We start from the raw sequence: 20,381 nt of genomic DNA, 5'->3' as shown, positions 1-20,381 counted from the left end.
ATCAAACATCAATGGTTAATCCTATTGTCAAACATCAGTGGTTTATCCTATTGTCAAACATCAATGGTTAATCCTATTGTCAAACATCAATGGTTAATCCTGTTGTCAAACATCAATCCTGTTGTCAAACATCAATGGTTAATCCTATTGTCAAACATCAATGGTTAATCCTATTGTCAAACATCAATGGTTAATCCTATTGTCAAACATCAATGGTTAATCCTGTTGTCAAACATCAGTGGTTAATCCTATTGTCAAACATCAATGTTTAATCCTGTTGTCAATCATCAATGGTTAATCCTGTTGTCAAACATCAGTGGTTAATCCTGTTGTCAAACATCAATGGTTAATCCTGTTGTCAAACATCAGTGGTTATAATCCTGTTGTCAAACATCAGTGGTTAATCCTGTTGTCAAACATCAATCGTTAATCCTATTGTCAAACATCAATGCTTAATCCTGTTGTCAAACATCAATGTTTAATCCTATTGTCAAACATCAGTGGTTAATCCTGTTGTCAAACATCAATGGTTAATCCTGTTGTCAAACATCAATGGTTAATCCTATTGTCAAACATCAGTGGTTTATCCTATTGTCAAACATCAATGGTTAATCCTATTGTCAAACATCAATGGTTAATCCTGTTGTCAAACATCAATGCTTAATCCTATTGTCAAACATCAATGCTTAATCCTATTGTCAAACATCAATGCTTAATCCTATTGTCAAACATCAGTGGTTAATCCTGTTGTCAAACATCAATGGTTAATCCTATTGTCAAACGTCAGTGGTTAATCCTATTGTCAAACATCAATGGTTAATCCTGTTGTCAAACATCAATGGTTAATCCTATTGTCAAACATCAATGCTTAATCCTATTGTCAAACATTAGTGGTTAATCCTATTGTCAAACATCAATGGTTAATCCTATTGTCAAACATCAATGGTTAATCCTATTGTCAAAGATCAGTGGTTAATCCTGTTGTCAAACATCAATGGTTAATCCTATTGTCAAACATCAATGGTTAATCCTGTTGTCAAACATCAATGGTTAATCCTATTGTCAAACATCAATGGTTAATCTATTGTCAAACAAAAGGTTGATTTTATCATCTTACAACCAGTACATTCATTTTCTAAGTATCCAGTTTTGGTTCTTTCATAAATATACTATAGATTCCACTTAATTTCTCAATCATGCACAATAATCTTATTGTCAAACATGCATGGTTTGTCCTAATGTCAAACATGCTTTGTTTAGCTTAGTGTCAAACATGCATAGTTTGTAATGTCAAACCTGCATGATTTATCTTGATGTCAAACATGCATGGTTTATCTTAATGTCAAACATGCATGTTTATCTTAATGTCAAACATGCATGATTTATCTTAATGTCAAACATGCATGATTTATCTTAATGTCAAACATGCATGGTTTATCTTAATGTCAAACATGCATGTTTATCTTAATGTCAAACATGCATGATTTATCTTAATGTCAAACATGCATGGTTTATCTTAATGTCAAACATGCATGATTTATCTTAATGTTTATCTTAATGTCAAACCTGCATGATTTATCTTAATGTCAAACATGCATGATTTATCTTAAAGTCAAACCTGCATGGTTTATCTTAATGTCAAATATGCATGGTTTATCTTAATGTCAAACATGCATGATTTATCTTAATGTCAAACATGCATAGTTTGTAATGTCAAACATGCATGATTTATCTTAATGTCAAACATGCATGGTTTATCTTAATGTCAAACATGCATGGTTTATCTTAATGTCAAACATGCATGGTTTATCTTAATGTCAAACATGCATGATTTATCTTAATGTCAAATATGCATGGTTTATCTTAAGTCAAACATGCATGATTTATCTTCCTGTCAAACATGCATGATTTATCTTATTGGTAGGCTTCAAGGTTTACAGGACCAAGATGAAGGATGCATGATCTAAAAAGGTCAACATTTCTTAATATCTTCAATCAACTGGATCCTATCAAATAAATGCAATAATTTATTAAATTGTAATTTATTTGTCGAAGAGTTCATCTTGTTGTGAAACATTGTGAATTTATTTTTATTGTCAAACAATCAGAATTTATCTTATCAAACATTCCAGATTGTGTTTGTTGTCTAGACTTTTAGGGTTGTAAAAACTGGATAGTTTTTTCATGGAGGATTGAATTTTGCTATTTTTGCGGTCAAGCTAATTTCCGCGAACTTAAATACCTGCGAATGAGATAAAGATAATGATGAGTAAGGCATGATCTGTGTACCACTAATAGATATCATAGATGATATCGCGAAAATTTTCTCCCCACAAAATTAAATACTTATATCATGTTAAATCGATATCAGCAATGAATTCTTAATAGGGGGTGGTGAAAGACCATTAGAGACTATAATTAGGGTTGTAAATAAATGTGATGTTTGTTAAATACTTTAAATGCTTGATCTCTCCAGTCCTGATGTGTGAAACAAGGAGTTTCAAAATTTAGAATTTTACGATGTAATAAATTTTGAACTTTTAACTGACAGATACCCACTGTACCAGTTACAGTTTTAATGTTTGGTAATTAAAGCTATTTTAAACGTTGTAACATAGCGATTGAAACCCCCCCACTCAAAGTGCTGATCTATTACTGGGTTAATTAATTACAGTACTTTATATACTACACAAATGAGAATACAACAGGTACTATTTCAATCGACACCTGTACTTAATACCTGTAGTACCCATTGTGGCGATTCCTTTGATAAAGGTGACATGGCCATTCTGGATTCCACATAAACTCAAAATACTTGTTAATTGAAACATTAACACTATTCAATGCTTGAATCCATCCAAAATCCCAAAGTTATGGGGTCATCAGACGACCTTGTAGGGTTTCTCGACCCACTTAAATACCCCCTCAGATCATTCCTGGCAAACAAACAGAAGTTAACATAGCAAAATTTCAAGAAGAAAATTATACACTTTGATTATCAATTTGTCATTTTCCAGAAGGGAATGTTACGATGAAACAAACAATGTTTTCAGTTTGGTACAAAAAGTAGAAAAATTGTGCTTTTTATATGGACCCAAATTCATTACATCATTTTAGCCTTTTGATTAATTGCTTAATTGGATGAGGTCCAGGATACCTTGTTAGTTTTGGGAAAGATTTAATGGCCGAATGCCTCTTACTGCATGGTACATTACTACAATCTTCAGGTAGTATAATCATAAACATTCACCCCTGAAAACACATTTAGACTCTTCTTAGTCAAAGACCAGATCAGTTCATTATAAAATATTAGGGGTAAATGAGTTACTGGATTCTATGCCAACCTTAAACTATAGTCATTAAGATCCACTTAATCAGATGCACCTGTAGCTCAAACTTTCACCTGTGGGCTACAAACTTTCACCTGTGCGCTTCAAACTTTACATAACAAGGGCTGTCTGTTAAGTGTTTTCCTCCAATTAACAATTTTCCTTTGTTTATCAGAAATATTTACCAGGTGTGTCTATCCATCATTTTGTTCGAATCAGTAAGAATTATTTTATAGGTTTCTATGGTAACAATAAAGACCATATTACAGGCTTCTTGTGTTAATTGGAAACATTTGACAGATTTCCTGGGAGTTCTTCAAGATAATACACTTGAAGCTAAGAAGGAAATAAAATATGTCACCTGACTGTGACTCTGAATAGATCCTGACATTGTCCCAACCAAGTATTGTTGTTTTTCCTTGTCAATCCGAAATCCTAGATGGCAACTACAACTGCCATATTGAAAACACATTTTGAACTTCATCTCAAGTTCTACCAGTTCGATTTAGCTAAAACCTGTCTGAAATGATCCAGACATCATTTTGACCAACTGTTGTTATTTTTTTGGTAGATCCAAAATCCAAGATGGCCAACCCAGCCACCATCTTTTAGACATACTTTGAACTTTTTAGCCCACCATCATCAGATGGTGGGCTATTCAAATCGCCCTGCGTCCGTGGTCCGTCGTCCGTGGTCCGTCGTGCGTCGTCCGTCCATAAACAATGCTTGTTATCACTATTTCTTAAAAACTGCTGCAGGGATTTTGTTCAAACTTCACATGGAGGGTCCCCTTGGTCCATATTTGTGCCATACAGATTTTGAGGCTGAGCGGAAAAACAAGATGGCCGCCAGGTAGCCATCTTTGATTTTGGCAGTTAAAGTTTGTTATCGATATTTCTTGAGAACTACTGAAGGGATTTTGTTCAAACTTCACATAAAGGTTACCCTTGGTCCCTAGTTGTGCCATACAGATTTTGAGGCTGATCGGAAAAACAAGATGGCCGCCAGGCAGCCATGTTTGATTTTGGCAGTTGAAGTTTGTTATCGATATTTCTTGAGAACTACTGAAGGGATTTTGTTCAAACTTCACATGAAGGTTACCCTTGGTCCCTAGTTGTGCCATACAGATTTTGAGGCTGATCGGAATAACAAGATGGCCTCCAGGCAGCCATCTTTGATTTTGGCAGTTGAAGTTTGTTATTGATATTTCTTGAGAACTACTGAAGAGATTTTGTTCAAACTTCACATGGAGGTTACCCTTGGTCCCTAGTTGTGCCATACAGATTTTTAAGCTGATTGGCCGCCAGGCAGCCATCTTTGATTTTAGCAGTTGAAGTTTGTTATTGATATTTCTTGAGAACTGCGGCAGGGATTTTGTTTAAACTTTACATGGATTGTACCCTTGGTCCCTATTTGTGCCATACAGATTTTGAGGCTGATCAGAAAAACAAGATGGCCGCCAGGCAGCCATCTTTGATTTTGGCAGTTGAAGTTTGTTATCGATATTTCTTGAGAACCACTGAAGGAATTTTGTTCAAACTTCACATAGAGGTTACCCTTGGTCCCTATTTGTGCCATACAGATTTTGAGGCTGATTGGAAAAACTTTTGATAGTTAAGGTTTGATATCCCTATTTCTCAAAAAGTGCTGAAGGGATCTTTCTCAAATTTAATATGTAGGTTCCCCTAGGGCCCTTGTTGTGCATATTGCATTTTTGGACCAATTGGTGAACAAGATGGGCGCCAGGCCGCCATCTTGGATTTTGATAGTTAAAGTGTTTTATGGCTATTTCTCAGAAAGTACTGAAGGGATCTGTCTCAAAATTCATATGTAGGTTCCCCTAGGGCCCTAGTTGTGCATATTGTGATTTGGGACCGATCGGTCAACAAAATTGCTGCCAGGCAGCCATCTTGGATTTTTATATTCAAAGTTTGTTATCGCTATTTCTCAGAAAGTACTGAAGGGATCTGTCTCAAAATTCATTTGTAGGTTCCCCTAGGGCCCTAGTTGTGCATATTGTGATTTGGAACCGATCGGTCAACAAAATTGCTGCCAGGCAGCCATCTTGGATTTTTATATTCAAAGTTTGTTATCGCTATTTCTCAGAAAGTATTGAATGGATCTTTCTCAAATTTCACATGTAGGTTCCGATCCCCTAGGGCCCTAGTTGTGCATATTGTGATACAGGACCGATTGATCAACAAGATGGCTGCCACGGAGTCACCTTGGATTTTGATAGTTGAAGTTTGTTACCGCTATTTCTCAAAAGGTACTGAAGCGATCTGTCTCAAATTTTATATGTAGTATGTTTGAAAAAGTTTAAAAAGTAGAGGAAAGATCCATCTTTCCTTTGTCAGATATAGATCATTCTTTGGTGGGCGCCAAGATCCCTCTGGGATCTCTTGTTATCAAGTTCTAGCTGTGCATTTTAACTGAAACTTGAAATTACCCTGATATGGTGCCGACTGTACTGTTATTTCTGGGGTCATTCGAAAATCCAGGATGGCCAGCATGACACCATATCTAATTCATTTGCTATTTGACTGTGGCCAAGGTTGTCAAATGATTGTTAAGGCCCATTGGGCCTCTTGTTTCAGGTTCTGGTGACAAGACTTACGCACATCATATGGTGAGGACAGACAGCAAGGAACAAAAGCTGGATGCCTTCTTGTTAGGCACAGCGAATCAGAATGCCAAAAACCAGGGAAACTCAGCCAATCAAAGTGCTGGATCCAGTAAACAAGGGCCAATTTCTGATAAGGAGGGTAATGGGGATGAAGACAGCTCTACGATGGAGGTTGATGTAGGGTAAGTTAACATAGTCTTTGTCATTTCAAGGTTACCCTACAAGTACTCATTTTTGTGGTAGTTTTTTTTCCTTTCAAGTGCTTATTCATGTACAGTGGTAAAATTTGTTTAAAAAAAAGTTTTTCCTGTATTAAATCACCAAATTGTGTTAATTAAATTATATCTATGCTAATAAATCATAATTTACAGTTTCTCATATTTACGCTGAAATTTGACAGCTCTAAAATAAAAACATTCACATTAATTCATTGGTACAAAATTTTGTGTATTTGAGTAAGCCTCGCCAGTCTACACAAATTTCATTCATTGATTTTGAACTAAACTAGTAACTGCGAAAATGTTGCCTGGGTGACAATTCTGACAATTGCCATCACCATGCCATGTTAAAAAGAGCAGGTGGGTGTGACTTGTACACTGTACAAAATACAGATTTTGACTTTATATATAATATATCAAGCTAATAAAGCTTGTTTCTAAGACTTAGTTAAATATGCCTCTGATTGCCAAGATCTGGGTAAGATTCCTGATCAGGGTGTATTGTAATTCTCTGTCCTACAGATTCAAGCTTTAATTAATTGACCAGGCCCCGATTTCTCGAAATGAACTTAAGTCAAAAACTGACTCAAGTCGTAAATATTCATATAAGTTACATAGGAGAAAAACTTAAGTTTTGACTTAAGTCTGCACTTTTGTTTCGAGAAATCGGGGCCAGCTCTTATTTAGGTTTCATAGAAATTTCATTTGGAGTTTTTTGTATTGGATCCTAGTTGTGCCTATTGGATTTTTGGACTGATCCAAAAACCAAGATGGTCAACGTGATGATAAAATCATTTTCATCATCATTGGATTTTATTTCTACCTTTTCCTCGACCTTGACCTTCAAAAACAATCAATGACCTTTGTCCTTTTGATCTGATAATTGTCATTTGACCTTTCTTACAGTCAGTGACCTCCATATAACTGTTGATATAATCTTCTCCAGTTTATATGCTGCCATTGTCTGGCTGTAGTTTTGAGAATCGCAGTCGAGATGTGAAAATTATTATCTCACAAACATAGGATGTTAAGGCTACAATGTGGACTTAAGTACTGTTGTCTGAGTGAGTTGAGCAATAGAATCCGTTAATTGTCATATACAGTGACAAGGCAGACAGAAATAACTGTGAGCTCAATTGTTTACTTTGCAGACAAATACGAACTCGATACTTAATTCAATAGAAATAGCAAAATAGGCAAAATTCTTTTACTTGTCAGTTTACTGTGTGGAATTTATCTGTTAGCCTGAAATATTTATGAGTTGGGATTTCAAGTTACATATTTTATCTGTTAGCCTGAAATATTTATAAGTTGAACTTTGAATTTGTTGTAGTATATCACCTAAATGTAATGATACGTACATGTTTAAGATGTCTGAGTTTTCCTGTGATACGGTTGTCTGGTATATTGGTGAATCTGAACATGTCACTGCCGAGACACCCATGATTATAAGCCAGGGTTGTATTTCCATGCTTCCATTAACTTTAATTTTCTGCTGCTTCTATCTTAACCCTGTTATCAGAGCTTTATAAGCTCATTCAGTAACAAGATAGCTAAACCACTTATGGTATTCCATTCTGTAATGAAATGTATGATTACCATTGACTGCTGCTTTTCTTTGCTCAGGTTTTTTTTAATGTGAGTGGCAATAATGGCTAGTCACCATTATGTAATATAATGCTAAGCACAATTAACACAGGTTTCCTGGAAAGGAAAATAGTTCTGGTTATCTAGACCAGTAACCATGTGGAATTTGTCTGGATTTGGACTTACACTTTATGTAAATTGAAAACGTCCCCAGCATTGAATTTAATGTTTAAATTGTGCTTGCTTTTATGTTGGTTTAGGATATTTTTTAAGATAACTTTTCGGTCTGTTGTAAAGTTTAGTTTGTCATAAGGTTTTAATGGGTGCTCAACTTTCAGGTTTGAGATTCAACTGACAAATTTGGGATTCAACTAATGGATTTGGTGCTTAACTGACAGGGTTGGGATTCAAATGACAGGTTTGGGATTCAACTATTGGGTTTGGTGCTCAACTGACAGAATTTGGATTCAACTATTGGGTTAGGAGCTCAACTGCCAGGTTTGGAATCCAACTGCCCTATTTGGGATTCAACTGACAGGTTTATGATTCAATTGTCAGATTTGTGATTCAAATGCCTGTTTCGGTGCTCAACTAACAGGTTTGGGATTCAACTATCTAGTTTGGGATTCAACTGTCAGGTTTGGTGCTCAACTGTCAAGTTTTGGATTCAACTGTTAGGTTTATTGTGCAACTGTCAGGCTTTGTGCATAACTATCAGGTTTAGGATTCAACTGACAAGTTTGGGATTCAACTATTGGGTTTGGTGCTCAACTGACAGGGTTGGGATTAAAGTGACAGGTTGCGGATTCAACTGACAAGTATGGGATTCAGCTGTCAGGTTTGGGGTTAAACTGACAGGTTTGGTGTTCAACTGTCAGTTTGGTGCACAACCGTTAGGTTTGGAATTCAAATGTCAGGTTTGTTATTCAACTGCCCATGGTGCTCAACAAACAGGTTTTGTTGAACACCAACTATCTAGTTTGGTGTTCAATTGTCAGGTTTAGTGCACAACCGTCAGGTTTGGGATTCAACTGTTAGGTTTAGGATTCAACTGTCAGGTTTTGGATTCAACTGTCAGGTTTGGGGTTAACTGTTGGGTTTGGGATTCAACTGTCAGATTTGGTGTTCAACTGTCAGGTTTGAGATTCAACTGTTAGTTTTGGTGCACAACTGTCAGGTTTGGTCACAACTGTCAGGTTTGGGATTCAACTGACAAGTTTGGAATTAAACTGTAAGGTTTGGTATTAAACTGACAGGTTGGTGTTCAATTGTCAGGTTTAGTGCACAACCGTCCAGTTTGGGATTCAACTGTTGGGTTTGGTACTCAACTGTTAGGTTAAGGATTCAACTGTCAGGTTTGGTGCTCAATTGTCAGGTTTTGGATTCAACTGTCAGATTTGGTGCTCAACTTTAAGGTTTGAGATTCAACTGACAAGTTTGGGATTCAATTGTTGGGTTTAGTGCTCAACTGACAAGGTTGTGATTCAACTGACAAATATTGGATTCAACTATTGGGTTTGGTGCTCAACTGACAGGGTTGGGATTCAAATGACAGTTTTGGGATTCAACTGACAAGTGTGGGATTCAGCTGTCAGGTTTGGGATTGAACTGACAGGTTTCGTGTTGAACTGTCAGTTTGGTGCACAACCGTTAGGTTTGGGATTCAATTGTCAGGTTTGTTATTCAACTGCCCGTTTTAGTGCTCAACTAACAGGTTTTGGATTCAACTATCTAGTTTTGGATTCAACTGTTAGGTTTGGTGCTCAACTGTCAGGTTTTGGATTCAACTGTTAGGTTTATTGGGCAGCTGTCAGGTTTTGTGCGCAACTATCAGGTTTGGGATTCAACTGACAAGATTGGAATTCAACTGTTAGGTTTGGAATTAAACTGACAGGTTTGGTGTCCAATTGTCAGGTTTAGTGCACAACCGTCAAGTTTGGGATTCAACTGTTGGGTTTGGTACTCAATTGTTAGGTTAAGGATTCAACTGTCAGGTTTGGTGCTCAACTGTCAGGTTTGGGGTACAATGTTAGGCTTGGGATTCAACTGTCAGATTTGGTGTTTTACTGTCAGGTTTGGGATTCAACTGTTAGTTTTGGTGCGCAACTGTCAGGTTTGGTCACAGCTGTCAGGTTTGGGATTCAACTGTTAGTTTTGGTGCGCAACTGTCAGGTTTGGTCACAGCTGTCAGGTTTGGGATTCAACTGTTAGTTTTGGTGCGCAACTGTCAGGTTTGGTCACAGCTGTCAGGTTTGGGATTCAACTGACAAGTTTTGAATTCAACTGTAAGGTTTGGGATTAAACTGACAGGTTGGTGTTCAATTGTCAGGTTTAGTGCACAACCGTCTGGTTTGGGATTCAACTGTTGGGTTTGGTACTCAACTGTTAGGTTAAGGATTCAACTGTCAGGTTTGGTGCTCATCTGTCAGGTTTTGGATTCAATTGTCAGGTTTGGGATTCAACTGTCAGGTTTAGTGATCAACTGTCAGGTTTGAGGTTCACTGTCAGGTTTGGGATTCAACTGTCAGTTTTGGTGTGCAACTGTCAGGTTTGGTCACAACTGTCAGGTTTAGGATTCAACTGACAAGTTTTGGATTCAACTGTCAGGTTTGGGATTCAACTGTCAGGTTTGGTATTCAACTGTCAGGTTTGGGATTCAACTGTTAGGTTTATTGGGCAGCTGTCAGGTTTTGTGCGCAACTATCAGGTTTGGGATTCAACTGACAAGTTTGGAATTCAACTGTTAGGTTTGGGATTCAACTGACATGTTTGGTGTTCAATTGTCAGGTTTAGTGCACAACCGTCAGGTTTGGGAATCAACTGTTGGGTTTGGTACTCAACTGTTAGGTTAAGGATTCAACTGTTAGGTTTGCTGTTCAACTGTCAGATTTGGTGTTTAACTGTTAGGTTTGCTGTTCAACTGTCAGATTTGGTGTTTAACTGTCAGGTTTGGGATTCAACTGTTAGTTTTGGTGCGCAACTGTCAGGTTTGGTCACAGCTGTCAGGTTTGGGATTCAACTGACAAGTTTTGAATTCAACTGTAAGGTTTGGGATTAAACTGACAGGTTGGTGTTCAATTGTCAGGTTTTGGATTCAATTGTCAGGTTTGGGATTCAACTGTCAGGTTTAGTGATCAACTGTCAGGTTTGAGGTTCACTGTCAGGTTTGGGATTCAATGCTCAGATTTGGTGTTCAACTGTCAGGTTTGGGATTCAACTGTCAGTTTTGGTGTGCAACTGTCAGGTTTGGTTACAACTGTCAGGTTTAGGATTCAACTGACAAGTTTTGGATTCAACTGTCAGGTTTGGTATTCAACTGTCAGGTTTGGTATTCAACTGTTAGGTTTGTTGCACAACTGTCAGGTTTGGGATTCAGCTGTTAGGTTTGGTGCACAACTGTCAGGTTTGGGATTCAACTGTCAGGTTTGATGCTCAAATGTCAGGTTTGAAATTCAATTGTCAGGTTTGGGTTTCAACTGACAAGTTTGGGATTCAACTGTCAGGTTTGGTGCTCAACTGACAGGTTTGGAATTCCGCTGTAAGGTTGGTGCTTAACTTTCAGGTTTGCTGTTCAACTGTCAGATTTGCTGAACTCTGAGATTTAGTATTCAAATGTTAAATATGGTACTCTGATGTTAAGTTTTGATTCAAATAGAATATTTCCGATAGGTTTTTCAGTGTAAAAGAACTTCATTGATTTAAGGCAGTGTTGACAGTTGTATTTTGTATTTGGAGATATTTAAGTTGTGTATGGAATTGTACTTTTGGTTTGTTTATTTTTACGTCCTATTAACAGCCAGGGTCATGTAAGGACGTGCCAGGTTTGTTGGTGGAGGAAAGCCGGAGTACCCGGAGAAAAACCACCGGCCAACGGTCAGTACCTGGCAACTGCCCCACATGGGATTCGAACCCGCTTCCCAGAGGTGGAGGGCTTGCGGTAATATGTCGGGACATCTTAACCACGTGGCCCCTTGGAATTGTACACAGTGACTCATGATGTCTATGAACTAAACATCCACCAGACTGATCTCATGGAATGGTTATCAGGTCTCCTAGGGCATATTTTAGTTGGACACAAGATTTGGTAACTGTCTTCTGACAAAAGTGGTACTACATCATGAACCAAAATATTCCTACATAAATATTGGCTAGATATAAATCTATCTTCTTTTAATATAATAACCCCGTGTTAAGAAGAGTGACACATTGTTCTGTGATTGTTTATCAGACAATGCAGTGTTTAGTTTGAAGTGAAATTCATGATTCTGCTATTTCAGGAGTGTTAAGAACACAGAAGTATTGTGGTGTCTTACCAGCATTTACTGGGGAGGGGTAATACATATGTGGTCTATATATAATGTAACACCGATAAGACAGATTAAACAGTGAAATGTATGGTAGAAATAGGCCAAGTGTTATCCCCAGTAAGTTTCTTTTATAAATAGTGTGTCAATCATCTCACACAGAAAAGAATCAGCTGGTGTCGTCTGCTTCTCAGACATAATGCCTTTGTAACATACTGAACAACACATACCATAAAACCTGCCATAGTGACCACCTCTATATAATCTGCATAATAAGACTGCTTTCTTAGGGTCCATGATGCCTTTGTACCATACTGATGTCTGAACTACAACTATAATCTGCATAATAAGACTGCTTTCTTAGGGTCCATGATGCCTTTGTACCATACTGATGTCTGAACTACAACTACCATAAAACCTGCCATAGCGACCACCTCTGTTTAAAGACCATCTGCCTAATAAGACTGCTTTCTTAGGGTCCATGATGCCTTTGTACCATACTGATGTCTGAACTACAACTACCATAAAACCTGCCATAGTGACCACCTCGTATAAAGACCATATGTATAAATACATATTAAAATTGTCAAATAATATACTTGATTATTATCGTCATGTGCCCCTTGATATTCAGGGGATTACAATCACTTATGAGTGTAGAGATCGTAAATAAATTCAACCCGTGTAAAGATCATAAGTGATCGTAATTAACCCCCTGGATATCGAGGAGGAGGAGAATGAAAAGTTGGTATGAGTATAGTTTCATTTTTGTTCAAATGAGTGACCTTCATCATGATTCCATGGGTGGCATATACCATTGACTTCAAATTTGGCCAACATTTATCTAGCAGTTCATATTACTGTTGCTTCAAATATGGTAAATACTTACCTAGCATTGAAATTACATTCCCAATTTTGACACGAAGATTATATATTTTTATATACACAGAGATAGTTGAATAATTTGTAGAAAATTATGTCAGTCAGTTGATAGCGTACCACTCATTTATTAAGAGTCCTATGACTTGTTACTGACAACTGCACCTAAAAACATACAAACATGACTCAAATTGTACTAATTAGGGGGGAAATTAGGACTAGTAAATAAACAACTTGCTTTTCCCATTTCCAATAGACCGAGACAATCATGATTTCCATGCCTTGTTTCAACATGTTTTACACCTGGGTACAAAGTTACATGTTCATGCTTTTCATGTGAAGTTGACTACTCTGGTATAATTCCGTATTTTTTGTTTCTTTGCAAGTACTTAAAGACCTAGATTTCTAGTTGTGTTTTTTTTTTTACTCTCCAACCTCTTGCTCTACATTCTTTACCAAAAAAGCAAGACTTTTTGAGTTGAGTGACGATCAATACTACACAAAGCACGATTTGGGGTGACCTTAATCTTTTTTTTAATGTCAATATGAGAATAAAGAATAAACATATAAATAGCCGACAGTAAAGGTTCCTTTTCACTTGACTTTTATCTGCAATGTTGACATTGGAACCAAAAGTCAAGATCCAGTGTGTGTTTTGAAGCCTTACGAACAGTCTATTGTTTGAACAAGATTGATCTGTTTTATGTTCACTTCCGATCGGTCATCTGATGTCAGAACTCTGGTTTTGTCTACGACTGACATTATTGATACCAACATTCATTCATCACGCTGGCGAAAACAGGTTGAAACATTGACGTCCTAGGACTGATCAATGTATTTGACTGATGGCAGATTAGGATGAAACCCCAAGGAATATGTTATATGACACAGAATTGGTTCGCACTGATCAGATGAAACTCTGCTGACAACTTTCTAACTGTACATTGACAGAATATGAACTTTTTCCTATAATATTTCAGCTCTAATGAAATCAAAAAGTGCTAATCTTGTGGGGACAGCAGGCATTGTTTTTATGCTGGAAATAGGAAAAGATTAATATAATCTCATAATCCGTCAGCTAAATCAAATTTTGTCTTTTGATGGCTATGCAGACTTATAGTCATATTGATTTAATGGGTGTTCAGAAAATCATATTGAATTAATGGGTGTTCAGAGAATCTTGTAATGCCCATGTTTGATAGGATTTTAGGCAAGAAAATATAATTTAATGGATTTAAGAGCAAGCGCATTGTGTCTTTTGATAGGTTTTCAGGCATGTGCATTATATTTTTTGAAAAGGTCACAGTGTCTTTGAAATGGTTTTTCAGACATTGGCATACACATGTTTTAATGGATATTTAGGAATAGCACATACGGTCATGGCCAAATGAAAGCCCTATGAACTGTCCTCTGCTGATTAAGCACATCCGCATTAAAAATACCATATTTTATCAGAGATAAATGATAAGATAATGGCTTGTATATCAAAATACATCCTCATTAAAAAAATACCATATTTTACCAGAGATAAATGATAAGATAATAGCTAGTATATCAAAATACATCCTCATCAAAAATACCATATTTTACTAGAGAGAAATGATAAGATAATGGCTGGTATATCAAAATACATCCTCATTAAAAATACCATATTTTACCAGAGATAAATGATAAGATAATAGCTAGTATATCAAAATACATCCTCATCAAAAATACCATATTTTACTAGAGATAAATGATAAGATAATGGCTAGTATATCAAAATACATCCTCATCAAAAATACCATATTTTACTAGAGATAAATGATAAGATAATGGCTAGTATATCAAAATACATCCTCATCAAAAATACCATATTTTACCAGAGATAAATGATAAGATAATGGCTAGTATATCAAAATACATCCTCATTAAAAATACCATATTTTACCAGAGATAAATGATAAGATAATAGCTAGTATATCAAAATACATCCTCATTAAAAATACCATATTTTACATATTTTACCAGAGATAAATGATAAGATAATGGCTGGTATATCAAAATACATCCTCATCAAAAATACCATATTTTACCAGAGATAAATGATAAGATAATGGCTAGTATATCAAAATACATCCTCATCCAAAATACCATATTTTACTAGAGATAAATGATAAGATAATGGCTAGTATATCAAAATACATCCTCATCAAAAATACCATATTTTACTAGAGATAAATGATAAGATAATGGCTAGTATATCAAAATAAATCCTCATCAAAAATACCATATTTTACCAGAGATAAATGATAAGATAATGGCTAGTATATCAAAATACATCCTCATCAAAAATACCATATTTTACCAGAGATAAATGATAAGATAATGGCTAGTATATCAAAATAAATCCTCATTAAAATACCACATTTTACCCAAGTTAAATAATAACAGTATATTGTATTGATATAGAGATTGAACAGTGTTTTGATTGCGTTAAAGGTGGTATGAACGCAATAGGATACAGACATATTCAATGTAGCTAAGTTAGCGCTACATGTAGAATATGTCTGTATACCATTGCGTTCATACCACCTTTAACGCAATCAAAACACTGTTCAATCTTTATCAAATTTAAAACGGTGATGGTTGCTAAGTTGGGTAACTACGGTAGTCAGGATGACCAAAGATATAGTTCCGATTGTTGAATGTTATAGCAGCAGTTTGATTTGAAATATAACAATGACACCTTTAAATTATTTTTAAATTTTGGGTTTTTTTTTTCAATTTGATAATGTATCAATAATGTCCATTTCCAATAAAAATTGAGATAATTCCGAGGCGGAACGACTACCGGTATATTACCGTTGTCGGGGTAGTGATGCGGTTTGAAGTGGAGCGAGCCGCCATATTTGATTTCCAACCAAGGAAAGTAACTGTGAAATAGCCTGTTGATCAAATGGTATGACTGTTGAGCTGCTGAATGTTTGTAATGTATGTATCGGTCTACGTACGCGATATAGACTAAATTCTTCGTAGTCACGAATTTTATTGTAATGTACGGATGATAGACAAGTGTTTGCATGGTGTCTGACTGATGTAACTATGGAATTACTCGAACATTCCTGAAGAAAGCCCCCAGTTGTAGCCTCGACCAGCGATTCTTTTTGTTGTTTTTTACCGTTACAATGCTTGAATACATATTCTGTTTGATGTCAAATACATTTTAATTGGATCTAATAACAACTCTTTATTATTATTTTGAATCCGACAACAAGGAAACTTTGTTTACACTTTATACAGTAGGCCAAACAAGTAGGCCAATGACGAGCATGATATTGTCTGTGCCGCCTATAAGGATCAATCTTGAGACAAATAGAAGATCGAAATCGTTTTTTAGTTTATTATTAATTCAAAGCAAATCTGTCATCTGTGAAAAGGTAAAATGTAAATTAAGTAATTAAAGTTTATTTAGATTATCATATAATGGCAAATCTTACCGAAGCGTGAACTAGAAGTATACAGTCCGATCCTACTCAGGGTTTGTATTCATACGTCGTTGCATTTACGCTAATTTGAACGCAACTCCCCTCCCGTTGAATATATAGGGGCATATGTAAATATATATGAATAACCTGTACATATTCCTTCAAACAGGCCGGACCATGCTAGAAGTTCTAAACCAGATACTGTAACAAGGACAGAACCAAAACGTCAGATCAAGTTATCAAGTGTGCTCTCCCTACAGCAGGCCATTAAGGATGATGTACATAAAGGTATGACAACCAAGGCTTTCATACACTCAGGTAGAAACAGAGGTAGATTTGGCTTAAATCTGCAAAATTAAATCTTAACTAGAAATTCTCGTGGACACATTTTGACACAATTTTCACCATTAACATTTTAGTCTAAGTATTAAAATAATGCAGTATACCAACTGTATATGGTATTCTTATATAAATTTAAGTCTCAGGATTATCAAGCGAGTCCTGTTATATTTGACTAAATATGACCCCCTGTGACCATCAATGTAGGTCAAGGTCATTTATACCAACTTATGGGTCAAGATCATTCATATCAATATTGAATTCATCCGTTGTTGCTCTATGTTAATGATTTTTCTCTGGGAACCCCAGTTTTCCTCACGCACTAAACATGGCACTTAACGAATTATTCTTGCTATTAAATCAATGACTATTAGACTCTAATTGTTATGCCCTCAGCAATAAAATGGAGAAGCATATAGTGTTTCCCATGGCTGTCAAATCTTGTTGCTGCTTTCCTAACCTTGAGGTTGGGGCATTTATGTCATATCTTAATTTTCAGAATTTTCTTTGCTAAGTTTTGATACTAGATTATCTCGTTCTATTTTGACACCTATGAAATCAGACACAGAGTCTGTATTAGGATTATAATGTAAAACCTCATTCACAATTTTGATGATTTATTGAATGGTGACCATAATCTAGGGAGGTATGGCCACTTCACTTTTTAAATAAAGAGTCATTTTTAAGTGCCCCTATTTGCTCCCTGTGAAGAATGGAACTTTTATACATGATTTGTATTACAGCCTGTCTGTTGATGATACTCACGCACAGTCTCATTGTCATGGAAATATTTAAAGAGTTGTATAAAAATCTGTTTACCACCCAATCAATTGTTTACGTCCTGTAAAATTGTGCTTTCATAACTTCCTATTTTTTTGTTGTTATAATATCAGAGATAAGCATGGTGTTTCATAAGCTGTAACTGTGTAATATCCACATGTATTTAAGATTCATTGTGCTTTTGGGCTATGTAATTCTAAAAATCTACAACATTCTAATTCTGGATTAAGTTTACTATTACTGAACGTCTCCGGTGAATACAGTGGCCTACCAGGCATATGATGTTTTAATTAAAAGACTAAACAAGAGACCAGGGATTTACGGAGAGTTTTATAATCTGAGACAAATTGACTACATGTGGAGCTCTTCTGGCAGATAAAACTGCCCACTTCTTTTGTAGCCTGAGTAAGCACATACTTCCATCAGCAACACTAAATTTAGACAAGCAGATGAAAGGATAAAATACTTAATGGCTAGGATAAAAGCAAGGTAATATATAAATCAATTCCGAATGTTGGTTTTGTCATTATAAAACAAATCCTAAACCAGTTCATGTGTTGATAACTCTGTCGTAGTTTTAATGGTCCTGAGATTATGACAGACAGAAGCTAGCAGACAATACAGCTTTATCCGGTAATTATATGTTGAAACATGTGGTGTATAATTCTCTGTCGTAACATTGCTGCACTACAGACCATCAGTATAGGTCCGACATCAGTGTTTATCTGAGGCCCAAAGGTCCTGTCTGTCTCACAAATTCCATTACAAAAGATCAGAGTTCATCATATTGACCAAATATCATTGATAGATAATTAAAGCTTCCTTCTTTATTTGTATTACTGACCTTACCTCATTACCAAGATCACGAATCGGTAGCTTTTGTTTGTAAAAAGTCGGAGGTCCTAGCATAGTAATAGTAATAGATTTAATCTACATGATTGACCTTTCCATCTTTACAAGGTCATTGTATGATAACCATGTTTACTACTTGAAGTTAATTCTTTATAGCCAACAAGACTCCCATAAGCAATGTATTAACATCCTGCCGAGATGTAATTTGTTTTATTGAAGGTCGTTGGTTTTTTGCTCACCTTTTTCCAAAGGGTTCCAAATTAGACAAATCGATCATCAAGCTAAACCTGATCGTTCATCTTCTAAAGAATATATCATATTGATATCCAAGTGTGTCTCCCCTAGTAACGGTTTTCTTGGCCATCTCCCTAGGAACGGATCTGAAGGTATATGATTTCTACCTGTGGAGCCAATTAAAATGACCCTTGTTGTTTAAAAGAACAAAAATTATCCATATCATTTGTAACTCTCTTTCATTATCAACAGTTTTCTGTACCATTCATGTTTTCTACTTGACCTACAAGATTTGAAGTATCATGATATATCAGCCCGACTGTTTCATACTGAGACCATTTGTTTCTTAATTTGTTCATTTTGTTAATGATTTTTAGCTCACCTCATTCAAAGGTTTTGTCAAAATTATTAAAAAAAATATGCTAAACTGGGCCCATTACTTCCTAAGGAATCAAGTGCAAAAAAAAAAAAAAATTTGTAATTAAGGCCCCAGGGCATCAAAATGAAGGTGCCCTATAGTAATCAAGTTATCCATATTTCCATATTTTTTCTTATGTACAATTATAATGGAAGAAAGTTGAGTGCTGTTCACAAACTTGGTAGGATGATTCCTCATACAATCTTAATCCCATAGCCAGTCATGGGAAACTATTTTAGCTAATAGATTCAAATGGCTGCAAAGTAGTCATCTTGGATTTTAACGATGAAAGAAACAAACTGAAATATTTGTATGGAAGTAGAAAAATTATACTCAAAAGTAAGATTATTCCCCATGCCATCTAGATCCGTTATGTAACTCTTTTAGCTAACAAGATTAAAAAGGCCTGTCAGCAGCCATCTTGGATTTGAACAATGACATTAAATGTTTTATACCTAATTGATACCTTTACTGCACCTTGATATGAACTTGATGTGGTAGTGTGTGATACTCTGGTGAGTACTGTATGTATGGGGCCCTTCCTCACTTGTCAGTATGTTAAGTTTGCAGTGATTATTGCTGGAGCTGAAGTGTACATGTTAGTTACAGCCAATGTTGACAGTCCTTGTAAGGCTCTGTCATTACAGCTGTGCTTGAGTGCTTTACCATAATCAGGTGGAAGATAAGGTCTCCCTAGGACTCGTGTCTTTTTAGTCACATCATTGTATTTATAATCATCAAGTCCCCCAAGATCATTGTAAACATCGGTCAGAAGTTGGAACAAATGCATCAGTGGTTTGAGGTCATACTAGCTCAAATTCAAACTAGCTCAAGGTCAAACTAATGCAAGGTCAAACTAGCTCAAGGTCATACCTGATCAAGGTCAAACCAGCTCATATTGAATTTTTTCATTTTTTATTTGACAGTCACATGTCGTCTCTTCGTCTGTCATATCTTTGTTATCACTTATTCTAAGAAACTACACAGGATCTTTATAAAATTCCATTGGTATGTTAGCATTGGTCCCTTATTGTGCCTGTATTGCATTTTCAGACTGAAATTTGATAGTTACAAATTGTACCAAATACATAGCCAAAGCAGCTAGGGCCTAGTTTCACAAACGGGAATTCCTTAACTTCAAAGTATGCATTTGGGGACTGATTAAAAACCATAAATAATCTTATTAATGTTTCCCTTATATGGTTTGGTAAAAGTGATGTTTTGGTTTAGTGTTGTTTGCCTAATATGGCTATGTTTAAGTGTTGATTGCCATATATGGTGTTTAGTGATTATTGCCTTTGAAAGTTTGGTTTAAATGATGTTTGCATTCTTTGTTTACAAGGACATG

At 35.9% G+C, this 20,381-nt stretch overlaps 1 protein-coding gene across 2 annotated transcripts in view; it reads left to right on the top strand.

The window, feature by feature from the left end:
- The window catches only part of LOC138314964 (DNA mismatch repair protein Mlh1-like), a 103,373-nt gene that overhangs the window by 70,158 nt on the left and 12,834 nt on the right, over positions 1 to 20,381 (top strand). For both annotated transcript variants that reach the window (XM_069255628.1, XM_069255629.1), the window contains 2 exons: positions 5,927 to 6,137; positions 16,580 to 16,698. In XM_069255628.1, coding sequence (XP_069111729.1) covers positions 5,927 to 6,137; positions 16,580 to 16,698 — 330 coding nt within the window. The remainder of the gene's footprint in view (positions 1 to 5,926; positions 6,138 to 16,579; positions 16,699 to 20,381) is intronic.

This window comes from Argopecten irradians, chromosome 2 (genome assembly GCF_041381155.1).
Source record: "Argopecten irradians isolate NY chromosome 2, Ai_NY, whole genome shotgun sequence".
Classification (NCBI taxonomy): Eukaryota; Metazoa; Mollusca; class Bivalvia; order Pectinida; family Pectinidae; genus Argopecten; species Argopecten irradians.
This window is presented reverse-complemented; position numbering and strand designations above follow the sequence as displayed.